The sequence below is a fragment of the Leptopilina boulardi genome, unplaced genomic scaffold (assembly GCF_019393585.1).
Source record: "Leptopilina boulardi isolate dan_hultmark-lab unplaced genomic scaffold, ZJU_Lbou_2.1 LbouV2_51, whole genome shotgun sequence".
NCBI classification, from domain to species: Eukaryota; Metazoa; Arthropoda; class Insecta; order Hymenoptera; family Figitidae; genus Leptopilina; species Leptopilina boulardi.
Window position 1 is genome coordinate 300,757 of NW_026137996.1, and position 25,986 is coordinate 326,742.

Sequence of the window (25,986 nt, forward strand, 5' to 3'; positions counted from 1 at the left end):
ATTTTCATAATTACGGAAAATTAAATCATTTCGCCTGACTAAAATTGTCTTTTACTACTATTTAAAAAAAAAAAATTAATTCATTTCTCGCCAGTGTAAAAATTTCTTAACCTTTTATTAAAATCGATAAGATTTTTATTTAAAATTATATTTGTAATTCTTTCGAACGAGTGGCTATGTATAATGACAATAGAGAGGCTAAAAATCTAAATTTAATACAAGTACAGGTACAGATAAATTAGATATTTCTTGGAAAACAAAAACAAAATAGAAAAAAAAAATGAAGAAAAAAGGACCAAAGTGAAGTAAATTGAAAGAGAAAACTCTCGAGTTTTTCATTGGGAATGCGGAAAAAGTCTAGTGAACTTAAAATGAACGTCACGTTTCTCGTACATGTAAGGGTAGGACAAGAGACAATACAAAAGTAGAAAAGTGGGGGAATAGAGAAAGAGAGAATCAAATAGGTAGGTGCCGATACAAAAACAAAAGGGGTTGAAGAAAGCAGAAACTTGTGCAGCTTGGTCATTGTGCTTTTATATATATATATATATATATATATATATATATAAAATATATAGTGTGCTTGCAAGCCTGTGCAGAAGCGTAATGCACTTAACGTTATCTAGTCTCTCTGCTTCGCTTCTCTCGTCGTAGCAGCTTCTCCATGACTGTCACTCCAAACCTCCCCATTGATGTTCTGCCCCACCCTTTGTACGACTCTCTCGACTATTCTGAATTTCTCTCTCTCTCTCTCTTTCTCTCTCACTGACTGATTTTCCCGTATTAACTAACATGATCACTCTGTTTCATGGAAAACGCGCGTCCAATTGAAAAGCGAAAAGTGACATGACTATTGCTAGATCCGTGAATAAGGAATCTTACTTTTGAAGAGCGATTGAAATAGAGAGACAATCAGCAGTTGCTTTTCAATTTCTCCTTGTCACGAATTTCACTTGCATTCTCAGTTCAAAAGACATCGTTTTCTTCCTTCTCAAACAATTTAGTCTATAGAAAATTTTATTTGCACTGTATTTTTGAAGTTAATGCAAAAAAAAAAAAAATGGCTATTGGATAAAATTTATTCAGAAAAAATTAATTGAAAAACTATTTTTCAATTTAGAAATAAAAAAACTTGCACCGAAAAAAAAAATCCTCTTGTTTCAAATTATTTCAATGCATATTTTCCTCTAGTATATGCTGCAAAAGGATGTCCTCTAGGTTTAAGAGGATTGTCATCTATGTAAAATTATTCCTCTTAATTTTAAAAAGGATACTCTTATTTTAAGAGGATTATCTTAAAAAGAACTCTGAAATAATAAAAATGCAATCATCTAGTTTGTATGTCATAGATATAATTTATAAAATTAAAAGGAATAAAATTTAATATTCCATGATTTACATCCTGTTTGAGTATAAATAGATTGAAATTGATTTTAATTTTTTTTTTTTTTAGAATAAAATCAACTAAATCTATTTTTAATAATATTTTTATGTGCAAAACATATAATTCATTAAATTTGAAAATTTATTTTAAATAAAATTAAAATAAATAAAAATTGTAATGAAATAAAATTTTAAATAGCATAACCTCAAAATTATTTAAATTTTCTTCAAAATTTCTTTTACCTTCAAAAATAGGCACGTATTGTGTAAGTTGTAATTCTATCAAGATATTTAAAAGATTATTATCCGTTTTGGTTTATTCCCCTTTTTTCACAGAGAAACTAAAACTTTTTCACGCATAACATTCGATTTATGACGCAATCATCTTTGCGCATGAGCGACTTTCAATGGGAAATCCTCTTAGAATTTAGAGGAATATTTTTAAACATAGAAGATTATTCTAAATTCTAAGAGTATTATTTTTATTCTAAAAAGATTATTTTGAATATAAGAGGAATACTCTAGAATAGTCCTTTTGTTTCGATCCTCTTGAAATTAGAGGAAAATAGTCTCATTTAAAGAATAATAATCTTGCTTTAAGAATAAAATTCAAAAGGATTCTGTAAGAGGAATTTTCCTCTGAATACAAGAATATTTTTTTTCGGTGCGGAACTAAATACTCTCTAAATCTGAATCAGTAGAAATTTTACTAATTCAATCAGTAATTTTCATTTTAACTGAAGTTTCAGTTATTTTTTTGAAATTTAATAATATAATTAATGAATATGCAAGCAATAGAAAATAACTTGTGTACATCAGTAATTTGTATATAACATAACCTTTAAAATTAACTATTATATCAGTAGATTTTTTGGCCGCCGACATATATTTATATTACTGATTCAATCAGTAATTGATATTTTACTAATTGAATCAGTAAATTTCTACTAATTATATCAGTTGCTCAATTCTCACTATGGCAATTAGTAGATTTCTACTGCTAATCAGTAAAATATGACTGATTCAGATTTAGAGAGTAGACTCGAGGTTTTGTTAATGGATTTCTGTACAATTGACTTGGGTTCGAATCCTGGTGCAGGGTTGACTTTTTTTTTTACTAACCAGTTATTTTTTTTTTTTTTTAAAAAAAAAGTCGAAGTGCACGTTTTAGTTAATAATATAAGGAATATTTTCTATGAATTTTATTTTTAGTAAAAAGTATAAATTCTGAATTATTATCAGGTTTACAAATTGTTATTTCTCGATACACTTTATTTAGAGAAACATCGTTTAAAATTTACCTGCATTTTTCGATTTGCAAATAGAAAGACATTTGGAACTGAGTTGCCTCGAGGTTTAGTTACTAAATTTCTAATCAATTGACTTGGGTTCGAATCCCTGAATTTGATTTTTTTTTTTTTTTACTAACCAGATATTTATGAAAAAATTGAAAGTGAACGTTTTAAATATTAATAAGCATTTTAGTTAACAATAAATAATATTTTTTATAAATTTTATTTTTTCTAAAAAGGATAAAATTTTTTTTTATTGAGAGGAAAAAAAAATTGCAATTTCCCTTGAGTTCGCGGTTGACGACGATGATACATTTGGTGAATTTTAAAGAAAGTGAACCCAAGAACTAGAAAAGACGTTTCTCGAAAGACTTTGTGGATCAAAGATATTGAAATATATTGAGTATTCAGTTCAGTGGATAATATACGTTGGAGCATATTTACATATATATATATACATACATACATACACACGAATGCGATGACACTACACTTGGGTTGCGTCATAAACCAACTTGACTACCGCATAATGCCTACCAAAGGCCTTTAATATGCGATCGGGGAATACCGAGACTCGTAGTAATCCTCAGAATGCTCATGAGTAATTAAAAGCTCTGACAATCACAACAAAAGCATGTCACGATTATATATATCACGACAATAACGTATATATATATATATAGTCTCTGCATTTTCATATGTGTATAGTTTATTCCCTAAATTGATCACTTTTATCGTTCATAAAATAAAATATGTGGTTTTTAGATCATTTTTTTTTTAAATTCTTTTGACAAATATTTATTTTGAAATTAGATACAAAAAAATCGTCAAGATATTTAAAAATAATTATAATAAATTAAAAAAAAACTGAATAATCTTTTTTTAATTTCATATTTTTTAGTAAAATTTTTTGCTTAGCTACACTGTAAAAAAAAATTATTTGTTTCAAATAGGTTACTTGACTATTATCAAATAAATATTTACTCGAACCAAATAATTTTTGAAATAGTGGAACTGTATTTGAATCAATACCATTTCTGTATTTAAAACAAATACCATCTCAATAATTATTTGATATAAATAAATATTTATTTGACAATAGTCAAGTAACTTATTAGAATCGAATAATTTTTTTCAGTATTATAATATTTTGATTTTAATTCTTTTGAAATTTTTACTTTATAAACTAATTATATAGTCAATTAATTTCGTGAATAATTTTTTTTCTCTCTCTTGAATTAATCAATAAAAAAAATTTTTTTTTAATATTAATATATAATAATTTTTTATTTTTTAATAAATTCCAATATTTTATATAAAATAAATAAATAAAAAACTCATAGTCTGATAAAATAGCACATTTATTATTCGAATATATAAAAAATGAAAATAATTAATATGTTTTAAATCCCCGTACATTAGTGAATCATATAATTATGTTTTAAATGAACATGTCAAAATGATTTTTCAGCCTTATTAAAGAATCAGTGAAACAAATTCAAATTATTCTCAGTGATGCGAAAATGTGAAGAGTCGATTCTGTTACTGAACATTGTGAAACTGACATACATAAATATCTGAATTAACAAAGTGGAATATATTTGAAAATATAATTGTAAATTTTTTAAATTTTTCGTAAAGCATCAGAATAGTTTAAAAAAAAAAATCAAAATCAATTGTAAATATTGAATGCTGATAATGAGATATATCTCTGGTTAATGAAAAGCAAAGTTCTAAACTAGGTGTGAAAATGGGGTTGACTATAATTAGAGACTGGATATATAATGAACTTTTAGACTAAATCCAATGCTTTAACCATTGAGGCTCACTAATTAAATGCTGTTATTCGTCGTTAATTAATAAGCGTCGAGTAAATAGAGGCAAATTGATTTAATTACTCGAATTTATCACCGTTATATATATATATTAAATGATCAATGACACAAAATGCTAATTAAATGGTTGAAAATTCGACAATTATACTTTTGTATATAATTAAAAAAAAAAAAAAATTTTTTAATTATTTTATGCTTGCATTAAAATTATTAGCCTTTGTGTGATGATGGTTTGAGTAGGGGTGAAATATAAACATATACAATTTCATGGTATGTCGTTATATGTCTTTATTGTCGCATCCAACTTTACATATAATCTAACTCGTTCAAAATAGAATTGGATAACTGGTTAGCAAATTACTCTATAATTGAAAACGGTTGGCGCACTGTTTTCGCTTGCGGTTTAATTTACTTTCAAGAAAATTTAGATGTTCTTGAAATGCACAATTTCTAAAATAATTTTAAATTATTCATAATCAGAAAAGCACACTGTGCTGAAAATGAGCAAAGATATATAAATTATTTGCAATGTTGAAATAGAAATTAAATTTGAAATACAACAAAACAAAAATTACAAATTAAAAAATATTTTTATTTTATGTAATTATTATTCTTTAAGTAAAATTTTTAAAATTCAATTTGATTTTCAAGTAAAAAAAATAAAATTTATATTTAGATATTTAAAATTTCCAGTGTTTGTGAATAAAATTTTTTAAATTTATTTTTATCAATATATATTCCTTTAGGTTGATATCAGATTAAAATAAATAAATATAAAATGTTTTATTATTATTTGTGATATATTTTTGTTTGTCAGAATAAATGTATTTTAATAGAAACATATATGTAACATAATTCTTCGTAAAAATTTTTCACTTTTTGTTTAATTTACAATAATAAAATAATACGATATTTTATATTTTTAGAATTTTTTTAATTATCGGGCTATTCCTTTGTTTTTACATAAATAAAAAAAAAAATTGAAACTATTGCATCGCTGCTGGTATAAAGAAACAAGACTTCAAATATTTATAAAAAAAAATAAAATGAAACGAGAAAACATGAAATATAATATCGATTTATCAAAAAAAATATATATATACGTAGATAAAAAGAAAAAAAAATTAATTTAATATCAATTTGATTTATAAATTGGATACGAATGTAATTAAGAAATTTAAAAATAATAACGTAATTTACGTAACATTTCAATTAGCATTTATCTATTTTAGTAAATTAAGAACACAATTAAGAAATTCAATTTTTTTTTTTGGGAAAATTTTTTAATTTCCTGTTTGATTTCATATATAATGTAAATAAAATAAAAAAAAACACACACACAAGTGGAGAGAGAATTATTGGGGAAAATTTATTTCGTTTGTGTAGTATAATGACGATAAATTTTCTTCCTCTTTGCCGATGTGAAAAAAAAAATCTAATTAATTACGTAAATTTGGAAGGCAGTGCAGTTAATCTTCATGGTTTTATGCACCCAGGTTCAGTAATTCTTACCGCATTATCTAGAAAGTTTGGTCTCCATCTGCGCATTTGTGTTTGTGTCGTGGTTATACATATATACATACATAAATATATTTCAATCCAGAGATTGCAAGAAACTACTATTATTTTCTGACAAATTACAAAATAGTTATATATAATTAAGTTGCGATAGTAAATAATTTTTAATTAACGATATTAGAAAAATAGTTTCAATCAAAGAAATGAAAATTTCAATTATATTTTACTAAATAAAAATTATTTTTTTTTATTACAATAAAATAATAATTATTTTAAAATAAATTTGTTAAAAAAACAAAAATTGTGTGAAAAGAATAAAATTTATATTTAGTTTTGAAAAAATATATTGATTTTTAAATTTTATTATAATATAAACAATATTGGTAACTAAATCTTGTTAATTTAAATGAATATTGGTAACTAAATCTTGTTAATTTAAATGAATATTTGCTTGTAAATAGGAGAATATGAGAAGTATATAAGCCATGATGTCTTGACAAATTGTCGTCTAGTTGACTGACACTATTGTTATGTGGGCCTCTCATTATTACGTTGTAAAATATAATTGCCATAATCACTGTGAAACTGGAAGCTTCTAACCTTATCTCGTCACCGATTAGCGTCAGTGGCTTAACGTTGAAAACTAGACTGGGAGGATCGTCGAAGGGTAGTGCATTAATGTTCTCCCTTCGGACCATAATTCCTCGCCTCACTGCCTTTCCACCAAAATAATGCTCTCCACACCCTTCTCTCTCATTTCTCTAAAGCATTCATCTTGCATAGAATTGCCTTTCAGAAATCTGACTTGACTTAATATCATAAATTCCCCCATATAAAAATACTATTTTGGAAATTTTATCTTTTCTTTTTTTTTTAGTACATTATAATCAAGATAGTAACTGTATAGTAAACGACTCGTTTAATTGGTTAGGTAAAGTTATACCGAAACTGCCTAAAATTTTTATATTTTTACGTCATTAACTTTTTTTTCACTGAGAAACTAGATAGATTCTGTCTAGGAAATCTGTTTTAAATAATTTATAGATGAACTAGATAGTTTCTATTTAGTTTAAGTGTCTAGAAACTAGACAGTATGACTACTGACGTTTATAAATAATCTAGATGCACTAGATAGTTTTCATATAGTTTAAATACTCAAAAACTAGATAGTTTCGATACAGTTTCCATATTTATAAAATATCTTGAAAGTATGTAGTTTCAATATAGTTTCCATGCAGTTCAAGTATCTAAAAACTAGATAGTATAACTATTCTGATCTTTTTAAATAATCGAAATGCAATAGATAGTTTCCATATAGTTTAAATAACCAGAAACTAGATAGTTTCCAAATAGTTTAAATATCCAGAAACTAGTTAGTTCCTACATATTTTCAATATAGTTAAAGTATCAAGAAACTTGATAGTTTCGATAAAGTTCACATACTTAGAAATTAAATAGATAGTTTCCATATAATTTAAATGTACAGAAACTAGATAGTTTCGATATAGTTTCCATATACAGAAACTAGATAGTTCGGATATAGTTTCTATATACAAAAACTAGATAGTTTCGATATAGTATCCATATACTTGAAGTATCTTGAAACTAGATAGTTGCAGTATAGAAGTTCATGTATTTAGAAACTGGATAGTATAACTATTCTGATTTTTTTAAATAATCAAAATGCAATAGATAGTTTCCATATAGTTTAAATATCCAGAAACTAAATAGTTTTCCAATTGTTTAAATATCCAGAAACTAGATAGTTTCCAAATAGTTTAAATATCCAGAAACTAGTTAGTTCCTACATATTTTCAATATAGTTAAAGTATCAAGGAACTTGATAGTTTCGATAAAGTTCACATACTTAGAAATTAAATAGATAGTTTCCATATAATTTAAATGTACAGAAACTAGATAGTTTCGATATAGTTTCCATATACAGAAACTAGATAGTTCGGATATAGTTTCTATACACAAAGACTAGATAGTTTCGATATAGTTTCCATATAGTTGAAGTATCTTGAAACTAGATAGTTGCAGTATAGAAGTTCATGTATTTAGAAACTGGATAGTATAACTATTCTGATTTTTTAAAATAATCAAAATACAATAGATAGTTTCCATATAGTTTAAATATCCAGAAACTAGATAGTTTTCCAATTGTTTAAATATCCAGAAACTAGTTAGTTTCTACATATTTTCAATATAGTTAAAGTATCAAGAAACTTGATAGTTTCGATAAAGTTCACGTACTTAGAAATTAAATAGATAGTTTCCCTGTAATTTAAAGTACAGAAACTTGATAGTTTCGATATAGTTTCCCTATACAGAAAGTTGATATTACGGATATAGTTTAAATATCCAGAAACTAGATAGTTTCCACATAGTTTAAATATCCAGAAACTAGATAGTTTCCAAATAGTTTAAATATCCAGAAACTAGTTAGTTTCTACATATTTTCAATATAGTTAAAGTATCAAGAAACTTGATAGTTTCGATAAAGTTCACGTACTTAGAAATTGAATAGATAGTTTCCATATAATTTAAATGTACAGAAACTAGATAGTTTCGATATAGTTTCCATATGCAGAAAGTAGATAGTTCGGATATAGTTTCTATATACAGAAACTAGATAGTTTCGATATAGTTTCCATATAGTTGAAAAATCTAGAAACTAGATAGTTGCAGTATAGTTTCCAGGAAGTTCATGTATCTAGAAACTAGATAGAATAACTATCTTGACTATTTTAAATAACCTAAATGCAGTAGATAGTTAAAAAATAGTTTTTTTCTTAAGAAGAGGTTTTGTTTTCAAGAAATAAGTAAAACGTTTTAAATTCTTGTAATTTCAAACACAGCAGTAGAAGCCACTTTTAATTAAATTTTAAATTTGTTATCAGTAGTAAGAAACAGATTTAGTCAGACAAGGCGTTTTTAATTATTGTATTTTTAAAATTAGTCGTAAAATTAAGTTACAGACAGAGAGACAAAAATTCTGCAAGTAACAGTAGTAAACTCCCTCTTTAGTCAGGCAACACAAATTAATTTGTCATTTTTGAAATTAGTAGTAAAGTAAATTTTTAGTCAGACAAAATTTTTGTATTCTTTTAATATTAGTATCAGTAGTACAATTCAGTTTTAGTCAGACGAGCCATTCGTAATTATTCTATTTTTTAATATTAGTTGTAAAAAAATAAGTTACAGTCAGGTAGAACGTTTGTAACATTGTAAATTTTTTGGTAAAAGTAGTAAAAGGCCACTTTAATCAGACAACACGATATAATTTTATATAATTTTATATAATTTTTGAAATTAGTAGTAAAGTATATTTTTAGTCAGACATAATGTTTGAAATACCTGTAAATTTTTAGATAAAAGTAGTAAAATCCTACTTCAGTCAGACAACACGATATAATTTTATACAATTTTTCAAATCAGTAGTAAAATATGTTTTTAGTCAGACATAACGTTTTCAGTATCTTTCCATTTTTTTGTAAAAGTAGTATAAGCCCCCCCTTAGTCAGGACAATAAAGTTTTAATTTTTTTCAATTTTTGAATTAAGTAGTAAAATACATTTTTAGTCATACAGAACAATACTGTCTTGATCAGACAAAACATTTTTGATCTTCTAAATTTATCCACAGTAGTAAAAGCCTATTTCTGTCAGACATATCGTCTAAAAAATGTAATTTTACTATCAGTAGAAAATAGTAAATTGTAGTAAAATTTCCACTGTTCTTATATCGATAAATTCACGTACGAAATAATGCGAGAGGGATGTGTTTATATATATATATATATATATATATCCGCAGGGTGGCTATATATGAAAAAAGAATGAGTATAGAAGTAGAGAAGAGTAGCCAACGACCAAAAGCAGACGGGAATTGTGATAAACTGCTGGGAAATAATGCGTGTCATGGAGAAATGAAGAGAAATCGCAGTGTCTGTAACGTGAAAAGGAGGATGAGTCCCATCCCTCCTTGTTTTTTTTTTTTTTTTGCCATTATCCAACCACCCCTGTGAGCCCTAGACGACGCATTTCATAGAAAAGGTGTTGCCAACTGCGGGAAACCCATTGACGATATTGTTAAGCTTTGCGCGCAACCCTTATGGATTGTTCTTTTATTCTTTCCTGCGTTACCCCATCAAAAAAAAAAAAAAGAGAAATATCTCTTAATATGTGCTCTAAACATTTATCACCACACGTATTAACGAAGAATAGAAAAAAAGATTATTATTTCCATTTGAAGAAAAGAAACAATTTTATATATTTTTTTTTCGAATTAAGATGAAGAATTTATTTGTCAAGTTGACCTACTTTTTTAACATCCTTGAAAAAAAAAAATTGTTATATTTCTATTCTATAGAAAATATTTCTTTTCTTAAAAAAAAAAAAAATTTCTTCACATAAAACGGAAGTGTAAATTACTAATGTTTTTTACAATAAAATTCAGTTGTATAATATAATTATATTATTAATGTAAATTTATTTATAATTATTGTTTTTTTAATTTAGATAATAACATAAATTTTGTAAATATATAAACACAATGTGTAAGAAGAGTATTTTTTTTTCTTCATATTTTTATTTGAAAAGAGTAAAAACTTTCGACTATATATTGTGCGAAACGTTACGCTATATACCGAGAGTATAATGATAATATGGAAAGGGGGGGGGGGAATAAGGCTATTGCAACAAATGAAGTTATGGTTGCTTCTAGCTCGGCTCGTTTGCACCTTTTGGTAGTGGCATTTTTATGAAAACGAATTTTCACATCACTGTGGTACGTGTTCGCACATTTCAAATTTTCTGTCGAAGTAATAACTTTCAAATTCTCAGATAGTCATATTTGAAATGAAAAATTGTCCAATTTTTTCATATAAATGTGTTATTGACTTTAAAATTATTTAAAAAAAAAAAAAAATATAAAATTTTAAAGATTTTTAAAAATATTACAGAATTTGTATTAGGATTTTTTTTTTTTTTTTTTTTTTTTTGGTGAAAAAATATGTAAAAGCTCACGAGAGAGTATTCAATAGGTGTTTTAAAATTTATGTTTACAAAAAGAATCGATCAAATCGAGCGGAAGTTCACAGAAAATGGTTGCTCTTTCTGTTTCCTTGTAAATAGAACGAGTGAATCAAGTGTGGTCGACCTGAACCTCGGACATCGATACACGCCAATAATTTCAGCCGCAAGGGATGAAATATTTCATGGATTATCAAGGGTCAGTACTTGGCACGAGTTTCAGGTCGAAGGGGAGGGAAAGGGGAGATGGTCGAATCAACTGTTCTCGTTTAGTACGCTCACTATATATATATATATATATATATATATATATATATATATATATATATATATATATACAAGTCTTTCTCTCACTCCAATACTATTATTATCAGAGAGTAACTATGTTTCATTAACTCTTTTTCGATTACAAAAATTAAAATCCCGAAAAAAAAATAAATCCTCCACAGAACATACCATGACAGTAACGAATTAATTTAAATTTCGCCTCCAGCCCTATACCAGTTTTATATATATATATATAAATGTAATTGCATTCTCTTCAAAATCATTTTTTTTTTTTAATTCACAAAATAAATATACGAGTTTACTATTTCTTCACATTTAGTAAAATTTAATTACTTTCACAATTTTTGAAATAAAATGAAAGCAAATAAACTTTTGAACATAATTAAAATTGGGTAATTAAAATTATCATTATTATTTAAATTAATTAATTATTAATTACACATGACAAGAGAATATTTAATTGAAAATAAAATTAAAACAGTAAATTATTGAAAATAAATAATTAAAAACAAAAAATTTTCTATAAAAACAAAGAAATTAATTTAAATAGAAAATTTAATTTACAATGGAAAAAACATACGTATATGTGATTTTCCTTTATAGCAAATATTTTTGAAATTTTTCAAATTCTTCCTAAATACCCCATCAGGTAGAAAAATTAACATTACTAACGTTACTAATATTACTAACGTTACTAATGTTACTAACGTTAGTACCTATAAAAAAATTAAGAAATTGTTTCTAAATTGTATTTTTGAAGAAACTTGTCGAAAATCGACCACCAGGAAGTATTTAATGTTCTTACCCGCACTTTTTATAATTATCATTTCTATTATCACTTCCACTTTTTTATTTTCATTACCATTTCCACTTTCACTTTTTCTAATTATCATTCCCATTTTCACTTCCACTTTATATAATTTTCATGCCCATTTTCACTTCCACTTTTTTTATTTACATTACCACTTCAACTTTTTCTAATTCTCATTCGCACTTCCATTCCCATTTCCACTCTTTCTAATCCTCATTTCCACTTTCACTTTTTCTAATTTTCATTCCCATTTTCACTTTAGAAAGTGGAAGTGAAAATGGGAATTAAAATTGGAACAAGTGGAAGTGAAAGTGAAAGTGGGAATGAGAATTAGAAAAAGTGGAAGTGGCAATGAATATAAAAAAGTGGAAGTGGAAATGGAAATGAAAATTAGAAAAAGTGGAAGTGAAAATGGGAATGAAAACTCGAACAAGTGGAAGTGGAAGTGAAAGCGGGAATGAGAATTAGAAAAAGTGGTAGTCGCAATGAATATATAAAACTGAAAGTGGAAATAGGAATGGGAATGAAAATTAGAAAAAGTGGAAGTGAAGTGGGAATGAGAATTAAAAAGAGTAGAAGTGAGAATGGAAGTGCGAATGAGAATTAGAAAAAGTATAAGTGGAAATGGGAATGAAAATTAAAAAAAGTTTAAGTGGAAGTGAAAGTGATAATGGGAAAGTAGTGTCAAAGTTTCTGTGAAAATATATTTTAGATACTTTTAATTTTTTTATAGGTACTAACTTTAGTAACATTAGTAATGTTAGTAACGTTAATTTTTTCACCTGGGATAAGATTCAGTGAAGGAATGTAATTAAATTGCAAAAAAAAAAAAATATTCAGCAAACTTAAAAATGTACCGGAATGTGAATGGTAGAAAAAAATAGTACAACAATAAAAAGAATATGTATATATAGGCAAGTTGAATTCTATAGTGGTTAAAATTGTGATGAACGAAACTAAAATAATCAGGTCAAAATGAAATAGAGTGAGAGGGTGGATAAATGCGTCAAGGATAAAATTGCGTCTAGAATAAAATGGAATGAGGGTCAAAGTTTGATGGGGTTAAAATAGGATGGGATCAAAATGAAATAGGTACTAATGGATCTGTTACGAAATGGCCCGGAAGCAAAACCAATGATGGGGCGCGAAAAAGGACGAGAAAAACGAAAAAAAAGAAATGATAGAGAAAAAGAGATAAAGTAAACCAGAGAGAGAGAGAGAGAGAGGGAAAAATAGAGAGAAAAGGTAAAAACGAAAAGAAAGAAAGGTGCCACGAGGAAAACGAAATTATGCAAGGGATATACGAGAGTAAAGCAGAAATGGAGGCGTAATGGAAAAAGCAAAAGAGTAATGAAGGCTTCAATGAGTGATTTTCAAATGAACTACACGTGCATCAACTTAACCACAAAAGAAAATAAAAAAAAAAAACCTAATGAACAATTCATTTTCAATCCTTTGTCTCATCATTATCTATGCATTTATTATTTCTATTATTAATTTCGTTTTTTTAACATCAATTTTTTTTCTGGTAAAAAGAAAATGGAAAAAAGTACTAAAATTAAAGAAAATCTAGAAGCTTATAAACCAAAATATTTACAAAAATTTATTTTTAATATTAAAAATTCATTGAATTTTACAAAGAAAAGTTTCTCTATTTCTGGCTAAGAGTAGTAAACAATTATTTTTACTAAAAAAAAGAAAAACATTTAGTAAAATTTTAATAAGAAATTAGTTTTTATAAAAATAAAAAAATAACAGATTTATAAATTCTAATAATTATTATTAGTAATAACTATTATAAATTTTGTAATTATAAATATAAAAATATGATAAATAATAAAACAATAAATGATAATTATAATAAATGAAAATAAATTATTATTTTTGACACTCTAAGAGAAAAAGGGACCTTAGAGTCCCTTTTCGTAAAAAAATTTTAGGTTATGTCTGTGATTTTAGGATTGAAAATAAAGAAAGAGCATCAACTCTTAATATAAATTACTAATGTTTACATTACATCGAAAATATACAATAGAAACTAATTTTTGTTTTACTTAATTAAAAATGAACGTTTAATCAAAATAAAACTATCACTAAACATAACTGAAAAATTTTTTTCCTTTAAGGTCCCTCGTGGAACGTTAAATTTAATAAAAATTAATAAATTAAGGATTAATAAACATAAATAATAATAAAACAGTAAATGATAATTATTATAAATAAAAATATAAAAACAATAAAAATATTATTATAAATAGTAATAAATTAAAAATTAGATATGGTTAAATAAAAAAAAAACAAATAACATTCGGACAAATGGATTTTAATATTTCCTCCAACGATTCAAATATATTCTACTCGGACGTTAAAGATTTTATTATAAAAAAAAAAAATTATTTTTTAATAAAAATTAATAAATAAAAAAATATAATAATAGTAAATATAAATAATAATAAATCAATAAATAATAATTATGAATAATAATAACTCTTAATAAATTGAGATTTATTGAGATTAAATCAGAAATGTTAAATCATCACTATAATTAAGGATCCTATTGAAAATTGAGAATTTCTGAGAAAATGTTTTGAATTCCGTTAAACGGAACAATATTCTCTGAAGGATTTTGTATTGACATTTATATATATCTATAGAGAGAAAGAGGAACATCAGGACGCACTTGAGCGGGTCACTTGCTTTGACACTATATAAAGGCGGATGTCAATTATTTTACTCTCTCACACTCTCAGAATTGTAACCAATGGTCACACAGTAGTGGGCAAAGTGAAATTCGTATTCAATGCAAGGCGCCTATTTTATCGCCTATACATATATATATATAAAGAGAGAGAGCTAGTGGATAATTCTCTCGGCGCGCGCGCCATTATATTGCGAGGGCCGTAACGCGATAATAGGGAGAACGGTCTCGAAAGTCTCGGGTGGATAATAAAGTCATCGGCCCATCTGTCCGATTGTGGGTTCCGGCGATTGGCCAAGAAGAAAGGGACCTCGTCAGCATCCTAAACCTCACTTCCTTTTCTACTCATAAAATATATAGTGCCCGCACAGTGATAAACTCCATATATACGCTTCAAAAAAGAATTATTCTTTGAAATATAAAAATATCTTTTTCATTCCTTCTCCTCTGTGTGAGAGAAAAATGTCTCGTTTCTTTTTAAATTTATTTATCACATTATGTTAACACTGATGTATAGGATTTAAACTTTTTTTTTAATTTTGAGTTTTTGTTTATTTTTTTTTTTTTTTTTTGCAAATTAAACAAATAAATTTTTTTTTCAGTGTAGAATATTTATTATTTCGAGTATTTACTATTTGGAATATTCATTATTTAGAATAATTATTGCTTGGAATATTTATTATTTCGAATATTCATTACTTGAATTATTTATAACTTGGAATATTTTTTACATTAAATATTTATTATTTAAAATATTTATTGATTGGAATTATTTGGAATATTTCTTAAATAGAATATATATTATTTGGAATATTTCTTACTTTGAATATTTATTTTTTGGAATATTTCTTACTTTAAATATTTATTTTTTGGAATACTTATTATTTGAAATATTTATTATTTGGAATTATTTGGAATATTTATTACTTGGAATATTTTTTACATTAAATCTTTATTATTTGAAACATTTATTGCTTGGAATTATTTGGAATATTTATTACTTAGAATATGTATTATTTGGAATATTTGTTACATTAAATATTTTTTTTTGTAATACTTTTTACTTGTAATATTTATTGTTTGGCATTATTTGGAATATTTCTTACTTGGAATATGTATTATTTGGAATATTTCTTACTTTAAATATTTATTTTGTGGAATACTTATTTTTTGTAATATTTATTGTTTGGCTTGGAATTATTTGGAATATTTATTATTTGGATTATTTATTACTTGGAATATTTATTATTTGGATTATTTATTACTTGGAATATTTATTATTTGGATTATTTATTACTTGGAATATTTATTACTTAAAATATGTATTATTTGGAATATTTCTTACTTTAAATATTTATTTTTTGGAATACTTATTGCTTGGAATTATTTGGAATATTTATTACTTGGAATATGTACTATTTGGAATATTTCTTACTTTAAATATTTCTTCCTTTAAATATTTTTTTTTTGGAATACTTATTATTTGTAATATTTATTGTTTGGAATTATTTGGATTATTTATTTTTTGGAATATTTCTTACATTAAATGTTTATTATTTGTAATATTTATTGCTTGGAATTATTTGGAATATTTCTTAAATAGAATATATATTATTTGGAATATTTTTTACTTTGAATATTTATTTTTTGGAATATTTCTTACTTTAAATATTTATTTTTTGGAATACTTATTATTTGAAATATGTATTGTTTGGAATTATTTGGAATTATTTTGGAATGTCTATTACTTGGACTATTTATTATTTGATAAATTTATTCTTTATTAAAAAAATTTTGAATAGAGAATTTAATTCCATTATATCCTGTGGACCTCAAAATATTCTCACATTGAGAGAATTTTTACAATTTTCTATTAAGTTTAAAATAGTAAAAAAAAAGATGGTACCAAATTTTTTGTTAATTCTTTCAAATGAGTAAAATTTGATTTTTGAATTTTCTTATGAAATTTGCTTGAATTCTAAAATAATAGGGACATTTTATATAAAAGTTCATTGGAAGTTAAATATCAACTCGCCCTTTTTTTTACGCAGTGTATAATAAAATGAAAATCGACTTTAAAAAAAAAAAATATATCCGGCTCGTATATTCGTGATGAGTGAACGGTTTGAAAAGATCGATGCAAATATATTCAAAATGTGTATATATATATATATTCATATGTGTGTTATGAGAAAATGACTGAAAAATAACTTTCAATATAAACGAAAGAACAATATAAACGAAAGACGAAGAGCGGAGAAAAACAATTCAAAAGAATGGGAAAACTGCTCAAGTGATGCATTCCTGCACTGTCGTTGAATGAATATATATATATGAACCAAAAGATTGAAGAGAACTTGACGTATGTATAGTAGAAATGTATCCCATAAATTGAAGAGGTTGGAAGTTTTCTTTCTTTCCCTTGGAAGAATGAGAATATTTTCCTTCATTCTTTGTCTGATGTGTATTCACTAAAAAGAAAGAAATTACTTGACTCTTGATTGTTGAAAACAAAAGAGCGTACTTTGCTTTATACTTAAAACTTTAATTCCTATACAGAAAGATAGAGAGAGAGAGAATAGTACCTCTCTCTCTCTCTCTCTCTCTCTCTCTCTTTGAAAATATTGCCTTTTTCCGCACAAAACTTAATTGTTCATTGATGAGTTTTTTAAAAAAAAGTATTGTTTTTTTTCCATTTTATTTATTTTTTTATCTCAACAGTTTTTTCTTTCATTTAGATTTCGAATGTAATGTTTGTAGCTGTAATTCCTTCAATTGTCGTTTAATTGAATTTATATCTTAGTATTTTAATTATTTTATTTTTTCTTACGAAAATCATTGAACAATGAAATGTTTTTCGATTTAATCAAATAATTCGGTTGCATAAATAAAGTATTTTTTTTTCTTCATTCAATCAAATGATTATTCGATCTTAAGTTTCGTTTTCATATATATATAGTCCTTTTGAAAGCGATAGTGATTTAATTGTTATCGACGATAGTTCCAAACAATGGAAAGATATTTAATATACCTAATGTAATATTGAATTTAGTATCAAATATAATTAGTACATAATTGGTAATTTATATAATAAATAATTAATCTAATTAGTAATGAATATAAATAATATTGAATATAATGAATGTAATTAATATTAAGATACTAAATCAAAAATTTCTTTTTTTTTTTTTTTAATTTATAGGTAGACTGCGAAAATAAAAAGGCGAGAGAACAAGCTTCGAGGAGTTTATCGGTGAGTAAAGTGAATTTTTGTTTCTATTGTGATAAATTCTTTTTAATAACAAAATGTTATTAACTTTTTTAATTAATAATTTCTTAGGGCTTTAATTTACGGATCTTGTCCTTAGTGGACTCCTATGTGTACTTGATTTATACGAAGAGATACCCTTCGAGGTGTATCGATCGAACGTTATTACCCAACATAACAGATATTAAGTTCGAGTGTCCTTAACGAAGGATCAGATTGCAGGGACGGTGTGTGTAATTTTGCCTGTGGGTGATGAATAGGTTAACCATATATCCACTCTTCGACGAAATTTACACCATATATATATATATATTTTTCTTATATTTACAATATTAGATTTAAAAAAAATTTTATTAAATAATAAAATTTATTTCACTATTATTCAAAAAAAAGTATTACAAATATTTTTGTAGTTTTTTCTGTATATTTTATTAGATTTTTTTTTTAACTAAAAAAAACAGTATCGAATTGTGGTATCCATTATCGTGAGGGAAAAAAATAGTTCCGAGTTTGTATATTTATTTGGGTTTGAAAAGTTGTAAGCTTTAAATCGATAGGGATGGACGATTTTTTTTTTTACCCCGAGTTTTGGGTGAGTTTCGATGGTTATTTCCCTGTATGCCCACTTTTTTTCAACGAACGGGAACCCATTAGCTTGGATGCAATCAACTAACTATCCCAAAAGCAATAACGAGACTCGTATAAGCTCTAACGAGCTCTCTGCGTGATCGCAAGAAAATGTTGCAAAACGATCGTATTTCGATGAGAAAGTTTAATTTCGCGATCATTAAACCCTTTTTTCAAAATCTCTTTTGTTTCTCATTTTTTTTTTTATTTAGTTTTGTTTTCATTTTTTTCGAATACTATTGCCGCTTTCCACTTATTATTATTTTTAATACAATAATTTAATTAAAATTTCCATTTTTTAATTAATTATTTAATTTAATTAAATACCATTTTTGGTCATTTTGTTTTTTTTTTAAATTTATTTATTTTTTTTTAAATGAGAATATATAATTCAAAATTCATATCAGATTTAAAAAGAAAAAACTAGTTTCATGTAAAAGATTTATACATTTTTCTGTGACAATATGTGGTATTATTGCTTTTATTTTTATCTCAATTTTTTTTTTTACAAAATTTTTAATATAACTGGCAGATCTTTTATATATATATATATTATGTATATATAAATGAAGAATCAGTTTTTTGAATAAAAGTTGAAGGGTACAGCTGCTTACGGGCTGACCTCAAAAGAATAGTTACTCTCTCACACACACACACACAGACTGTATTCATGAATTATGCCACCACGTATCCAACAGTGATTTTTATCACGTCTTTTTGTATTCATTGAATGGAACCTGAATTTTCAGGACTTGTGAATTTCACCCCTCATATATCTATATATAAAACTATTTGAATGAAAATGTCAAATTGTACGCATAACTTTGATACATCTTGAGCACCAATGATGAACTCAATTCAATTTTTCAATTCAAATTGCAAGGCATTTGTCCCGGAGAAATTTTTTTAAAAAATTTTATCTCAAATATTCTGTTATTTCTTTTTATAGTTAATTTATCCATTTATTTCTATCTCGTAATTTTTATTCATTTTTTTTTCCTTTATTTATTATTTTATTAATATTTATTTATTTCTATTATTTATTATATTTTATTTATTTAAAAAATTTTTGTTATTTTGCCGAATAGTTAAAATTACACTGTGCATAAATTTTATTGGCTAGATAAAAATTTTACTATTATTGAAATAAAAATAGAAATTATATGACAATGAAAAATGGAAAAATGTGATGAAAAAAAAAAATAGAAGTATATATCGAGACAAATTCCGTTTCGATTTGCGAACGACATTTTCAAATCGTGTAGACATGGTAAGGGAGAGGGTGAGTTGGAAAACTTGCAATCGGTGTTTAATTAAACACGAATCAAAATGTCACTCGGCACTTCACTACCTTTAAAGCAACGCTAGTATATAGCACACTTGTAACTGCACCACATTCGCAACGCGCGACAGGCGACTTTCAATTAATTTAAAGTCGACCATATACTATAGCACACACCAATTTTTTTTTTATTTTTTTTATTTTTTTAGGCTTCATTCTGAATTTAGGTTTCAAACTTTCCGCGCACATCAACAATGCAATATATTCATTTTGACTTGATAAAATTGATATTCGATTTTCCTATAATTAAAAATAGCTCGAGTTATATTCTAATTAAAATATTTCATCCCAATAAACATACATATATTGACTGCATAGTTTTGTCAAAAAAAAAAAAAATAGAAAATCGTCTTTTAATTGAAAACATGAATATATTTTGGAAAAATTATACTTTAATATTTGTTCTTGAAACAATATTTTTACTTGTCTTTAAAATGCTTTGGATCGTTTTCCAATTGTATTTGTGTATAATGTAGTATATATATATATATATATATATATATATATATATATATAAACTTTGAAAAGTATATGCAAAACTTTCCGGAACTTATGGCTTGAAAAGATTGAGAGAGAAGTTGATTGATAGTAGATGCGCTTGTTGAAAACAGAGCAATCATTCTTAACTGCCAATGAAAGCTTTGTAATGAAGTTGAAATTTTGCGAACGTTTAAATTTTAAAATAAAAAAAAAAAAAACTATTTCAAACAAGATATGATGAATAGATTTACATTTATACTTTTTTAAAAATACAATTCTATTCGAATTTGAGTAATATTTGGGTGAAATTCTTCATAAAGCAATAGTGGTAATAACAATCATCACACGCAAAAAAAATCTTTACCTGGAACAGCGATAAGTTTTTCTGGAATAGCGATTTATTTCTCTAGATTAGCGAAAACTTTCGCTGTTTTAGTAAAACATATAGCTGTTCTATAGGTAAAGGTTTTTTTTTGCTTGCAGAAATTGCAAAAATTAATACTTACAATCATTATTACTTACAATCAGTAATAATTGTAAGTATTACAAGCATTGGTAGTTACAGTAATTAATACTTACAGTTATTGATACTTACAATCATTCATACTTACAGTAATTGATATTTAGTTATTATTACTTACAGTCATTATTACTTACAATCATTGATACAATCATTAATATTTACAATTGTTATTACTATTTACAATCATTATTACTTACAATCAGTAATACTTACAATTATTACTGTTTACAAGCATTGCTCGTTACATTAATAAATACTTACAGCTATTGATACTTGCTGTCATTAATACTTACAACTATTATTACTTTAAATCATTAATACTTACAATCATTCATACTTATAGTTATAGATATTTAGTTATTATTACTTAGAGTCATTATTACTTACAACCATTTCTATTTACAATCATTATTACTTACAATCATCATTACTCACAATCAGTAATACTTACAATTATAACTGTTTACAAGCATTGCTCGTTACATTAATAAATACTTACAGCTATTGATACTTGCTATCATTAATACTTACAACTATTATTACTTTCAATCATTAATACTTACAATCATTCATACTTATAGTTATAGATATTTAGTTATTATTACTTAGTCATTATTACTTACAATCAGTAATACTTACAATTATTACTGTTTACAAGCATTGCTCGTTACATTAATAAATACTTACAGCTATTGATACTTGCTATCATTAATACTTACAACTATTATTACTTTCAATCATTAATACTTACAATTATTCATACTTATAGTTATATATATTTAGTTATTATTACTTAGAGTCATTATTACTTACAACCATTGCTATTTACAATCATTATTACTTACAATCATCATTACTTACAATCATTATTACTTACAATCATTACTACTTACAATCATTACTACTTAAAATTATTAATACTTACAATAATTAATATAAAGTTATTAATACTTAGTCATTATTATTTATAATCATTAATACTTACAATAATTAAAACTTATAATCATTATTAGAATTACAGTTATTGGTATAATTACAAATGGAAACATTACTGTCAAGTAGATAATCAATGATACATTTTTATAATAACAATGATGATTATTATTGTTTGTAGTAGTCAGAATTTTATTTTTTTTATATTCTTTTTTAACGATTTGTGAAGATCCGATTTTAGTGTTTTTTTTTTAAACAAAATAATTGAGATGAATATAAAGAATATATACCTTTTGTCGGAAATATAATTGCTATTTTAATAGGAAAATAATTGGAGCTAAGTAGAATTCAAGGTTCAGTTATAATTTGAATTTCTTGTTACTGAGATTTAAATTTCACGAAGAACAATAAAAGAAAACTTGAAATCATTAGTACGAAAGTTGAGGACTTTATATTATGTTATATTTATATAAATATATAATTTAATGGTTTTTAAAAATAAAATGTATTTTTTTTTCTCTAGGCAGAAAATATAATTCGTGAAACTTATACAAGAAATTAAAAGGTTGGTATTTCGCGAGGTCTAATGTTTTATACTTTGGATTTTGTGTTTACATTAAAATTAGAAATGCAATTATTTTCGCTTTTGTTATAGGAAATAATTCGCGAAGGGGTTATTTTTTTTTTTTTTTATTTGTTATAGCGACAGGTAGAGTTTTTTTTTGTCAATTTGGAAAACGAAATATACAAACAAATATTTTCAAAGAACCGCATTTATAATACTGTTTTATGTGTCTGTATATGTATGTTTATAGAAAAAGCGTTCTTTATTGAGAAAACAATTTAATTGTTACGCATACAAAGCGCGTTTGTTCATTAGAGCAATTATAAGTATTTCCGTCAATATTTCCGCGAATATTTAACAAAATTAAGCTCATTTAAATATTAAATTAATAAACAAATACGTTTATTTGTGCTATTTTGAAATTTTCGTATATATATATATATAATTTAACATTCTCTCTCAACTGAATCCTATATATTGAGAATTGTTTTCATTTCTATAACTTGTCGATACAAATTTAGCTTTCAGTCTGTTCAATTTACTGCAAATATTACATTATTAATATCCATTGTATTGAATTGAGTTACATTAATGGAGAATGGTATAAACTTAAATTAAAAGTAGGTTAATGAATTAAAGGAGAAAATAGACGGAGGGAGAAATTTATATTCCGCATATACGAATAATATAAAACTTCGTTATTGAACAAAATAATATCAAAAAATAAAATTCATTGTTAAAAAAAGAAAATATAATTTTGTTATTGTTAAATACAAACAAAAATTATTTTCTCTCATTTAATGAAAGTTTTGTTCAATGAACTTTTTTTTTAAATACATGTATAGAGAAAAAGAAATTTATTTTCCACGAGATATAGTTAAAAAAAAATCGTTAATTATAATTTTCATATTCACAAACACACACACACTTCAATACAAGAACACTTCAAAACTCTTTTCAATCCCAATTAAAATTTTAAAAGTTCCCTACTTTATTGTACATATACTTTACATAAAACAAATTCACGGAAACTGTAATTTAAACTCTAAATTCATGTTTATTAACTACTAAAACAGTAAATTATATATCTTGTACAATTTTTTTTTTTTTTTTTTTTTTGTCATAGCAAAAAAAAACCTTTACTTTTTCTCAATTAAAATTCAAGTTTTTATTAGTCATCTAATTAGAAAACAAGATAGGAAAATGTATATAAAACAAAATATTTATTTAACTAAATAATTTTGTTTATTTTTATTTATTACCAAAAATAATTTTGTACAAAAAAAAAATTACTAAAGTTACTCTTTAAATCTGAATCAGTAAAAAGTGAGCTACTAATTTGAAATTAGTAAGAATTGCCATTAATTTTTAGTCACTTTTTACTAAAATTTTAGTAAAAAAATTTTAAACTACTAAATCAACTAGTAATATTTTACAAACTCTCTAAATCTGAATAAGTAAAAATGTTTACTAATTTGAATTAGTGACTCAATTTTTGCTTCTGAATTAGTAAAATTTTACTAATTATTAGTAACTTTTACTAACAATTAGTAAAATTTTACTAATTCAGAAGCAAAAAGTGAGTCACTAATTCAAATTAGTAAACATTTTTACTAATTCAGATTTAGAGAGAAAAATTAGTAAATGTAAATTAGTAGCTCACTTTTCATTAATTCAAATCTAGAGAGTACACATTGTTTAAAAAAAATTAACGTAAATTGTAATTAATTTCTATTAACTAAAATTTTAGTTGATAGAAGAAAAATTTTTTTTTTCAAAACACGTGTAAAAATTAAAACCCCAAAGAATTGTTTACAAATTTTTGGATATTAATTTCAAAAATTAATGAAAATTAAATTGACTAATTACTGTTGTTAATTAACTAATTTTGCAATAATAATAATGTCATTTTGAGTTTCAATTTGTATTACTGCTAAGTAAACACACATATTGCAATTGCCCTCGGTTTACAATTGCCTGCTCTCTGTCTCTCTCTCTCTCTCTCTCCTTCTGTTTCGAAAGAGATAAATATTTCACTTCAGCAAAGCTAGTTTCACATTCATCGTCAAAGGTCAACATCCTTTAAGCATTTTGAATGAAATTTAAATTTCATCGCGAAAATTTATTGTATGTCTTTTTCATATATATATATATATATATATATATATATATATATATATATATGTCTATAAAAAAGGGGGATGAAAAAAAGTTTTCAACTCACCCTTACTCGAGTGGGCCATCATTCCCTGAGGATGGCTCATCAGGATCATAAGTACACTAATTGTCACCAAGTACATCCTTGAAAATCCACTTTTTTTTATTAATTTCTCCTTCACATCATCATCATCATAATAATCACAACAAACACAGTTACAAAAAACTTTTTCAACACCAGAATCACTGTCACTAACATTGTTGTTATCACCACCACCTCCGTCTAATGTTGGATAATAATCCGAAATTTCCATTTTTTTTTTTTCGTTTATTTGAAATATCCACTTTTAAAAATTTTCATTGAATTTTTTTTTCTATTAATCCAATTCTTTTTTTGCACATTGTTATTAAAGGGAAAAAATAAAAAAAAATAAAAATTTTTTTTTTTTGTAAAAAATATTTAAATAAAATTGAGGGGGAATTTTTTTTTTTTTTTTTTTTTTTTACACGTTGAAGTTTAGTTACCAAAAAAAAAGTGGGTAGTTTCGTGAATGTGGGCGGATCCCTATACACACGGGGGTTGTTTGTAGGAGAGAATGAAATGTCAAAAATCTCCCTCCAAAACGTGTTGCCGCGTTGAGACGCCCGGCGCTACTGAGTGAAGCGAAGGAGGTTACAGCAAAAGCCCAGTATGATGTAGAGAGAGAATGAGAGAGAGAAAGAGAGAGAGAGAGATGGGGATGCCGGCTCTCTGTAGGTTGAGAGTCGAGGCGCTGCTGGTGCTTACTAGGGGGTGGAGGGTGTTAGAGGTTGAAGGTAGAAAGAGGTGAGAGAGGGTGGTTTTCCCCCTCTGTCAATTCTATGGTGGGGTGCCGAGTTGAGCCAGCGCAGAAAAGCCAATGTATTTGTATATCTATATATATATATATATGTGTGTGCGCGCTCTGGGTTACCAGAATCGCGACACCTGATCTTTTTCTCTCTCTCTCTCTCTCTACCAAAAATCTAAAATCACGCGCCACCGCCAAAAAGCAGAAACAGACAAAATGTACATACGAATTGTGTGTTGAGAAAACCCTCTTTTTCATGATGATTTGGAATGATACGCGACTTGCGGACCCTCGACCCCGTGGGATCATCTTTCTTCTCTTTTCTCCCTATATATATATATATATATAAAGTCCAAAGCGATATTCCTGGTAACATGAGAACGGAATTTAATATAGATTC

The 25,986-nt window shown here is 25.4% G+C and overlaps 1 protein-coding gene across 1 annotated transcript in view; it reads right to left on the bottom strand.

The window, feature by feature from the left end:
• LOC127289953 (junctional adhesion molecule 2A-like) overlaps window positions 1-25,536 on the bottom strand; it is a 166,913-nt gene extending 141,377 nt beyond the window's left edge. Inside the window, exon 1 of the mRNA XM_051318286.1 lies at window positions 24,824-25,536. Within this exon, the coding sequence (XP_051174243.1) occupies window positions 24,824-25,070 (247 nt within the window). The 5' untranslated portion in view covers window positions 25,071-25,536. The remainder of the gene's footprint in view (window positions 1-24,823) is intronic.
• Window positions 25,537-25,986: the final 450 nt, after the last annotated feature.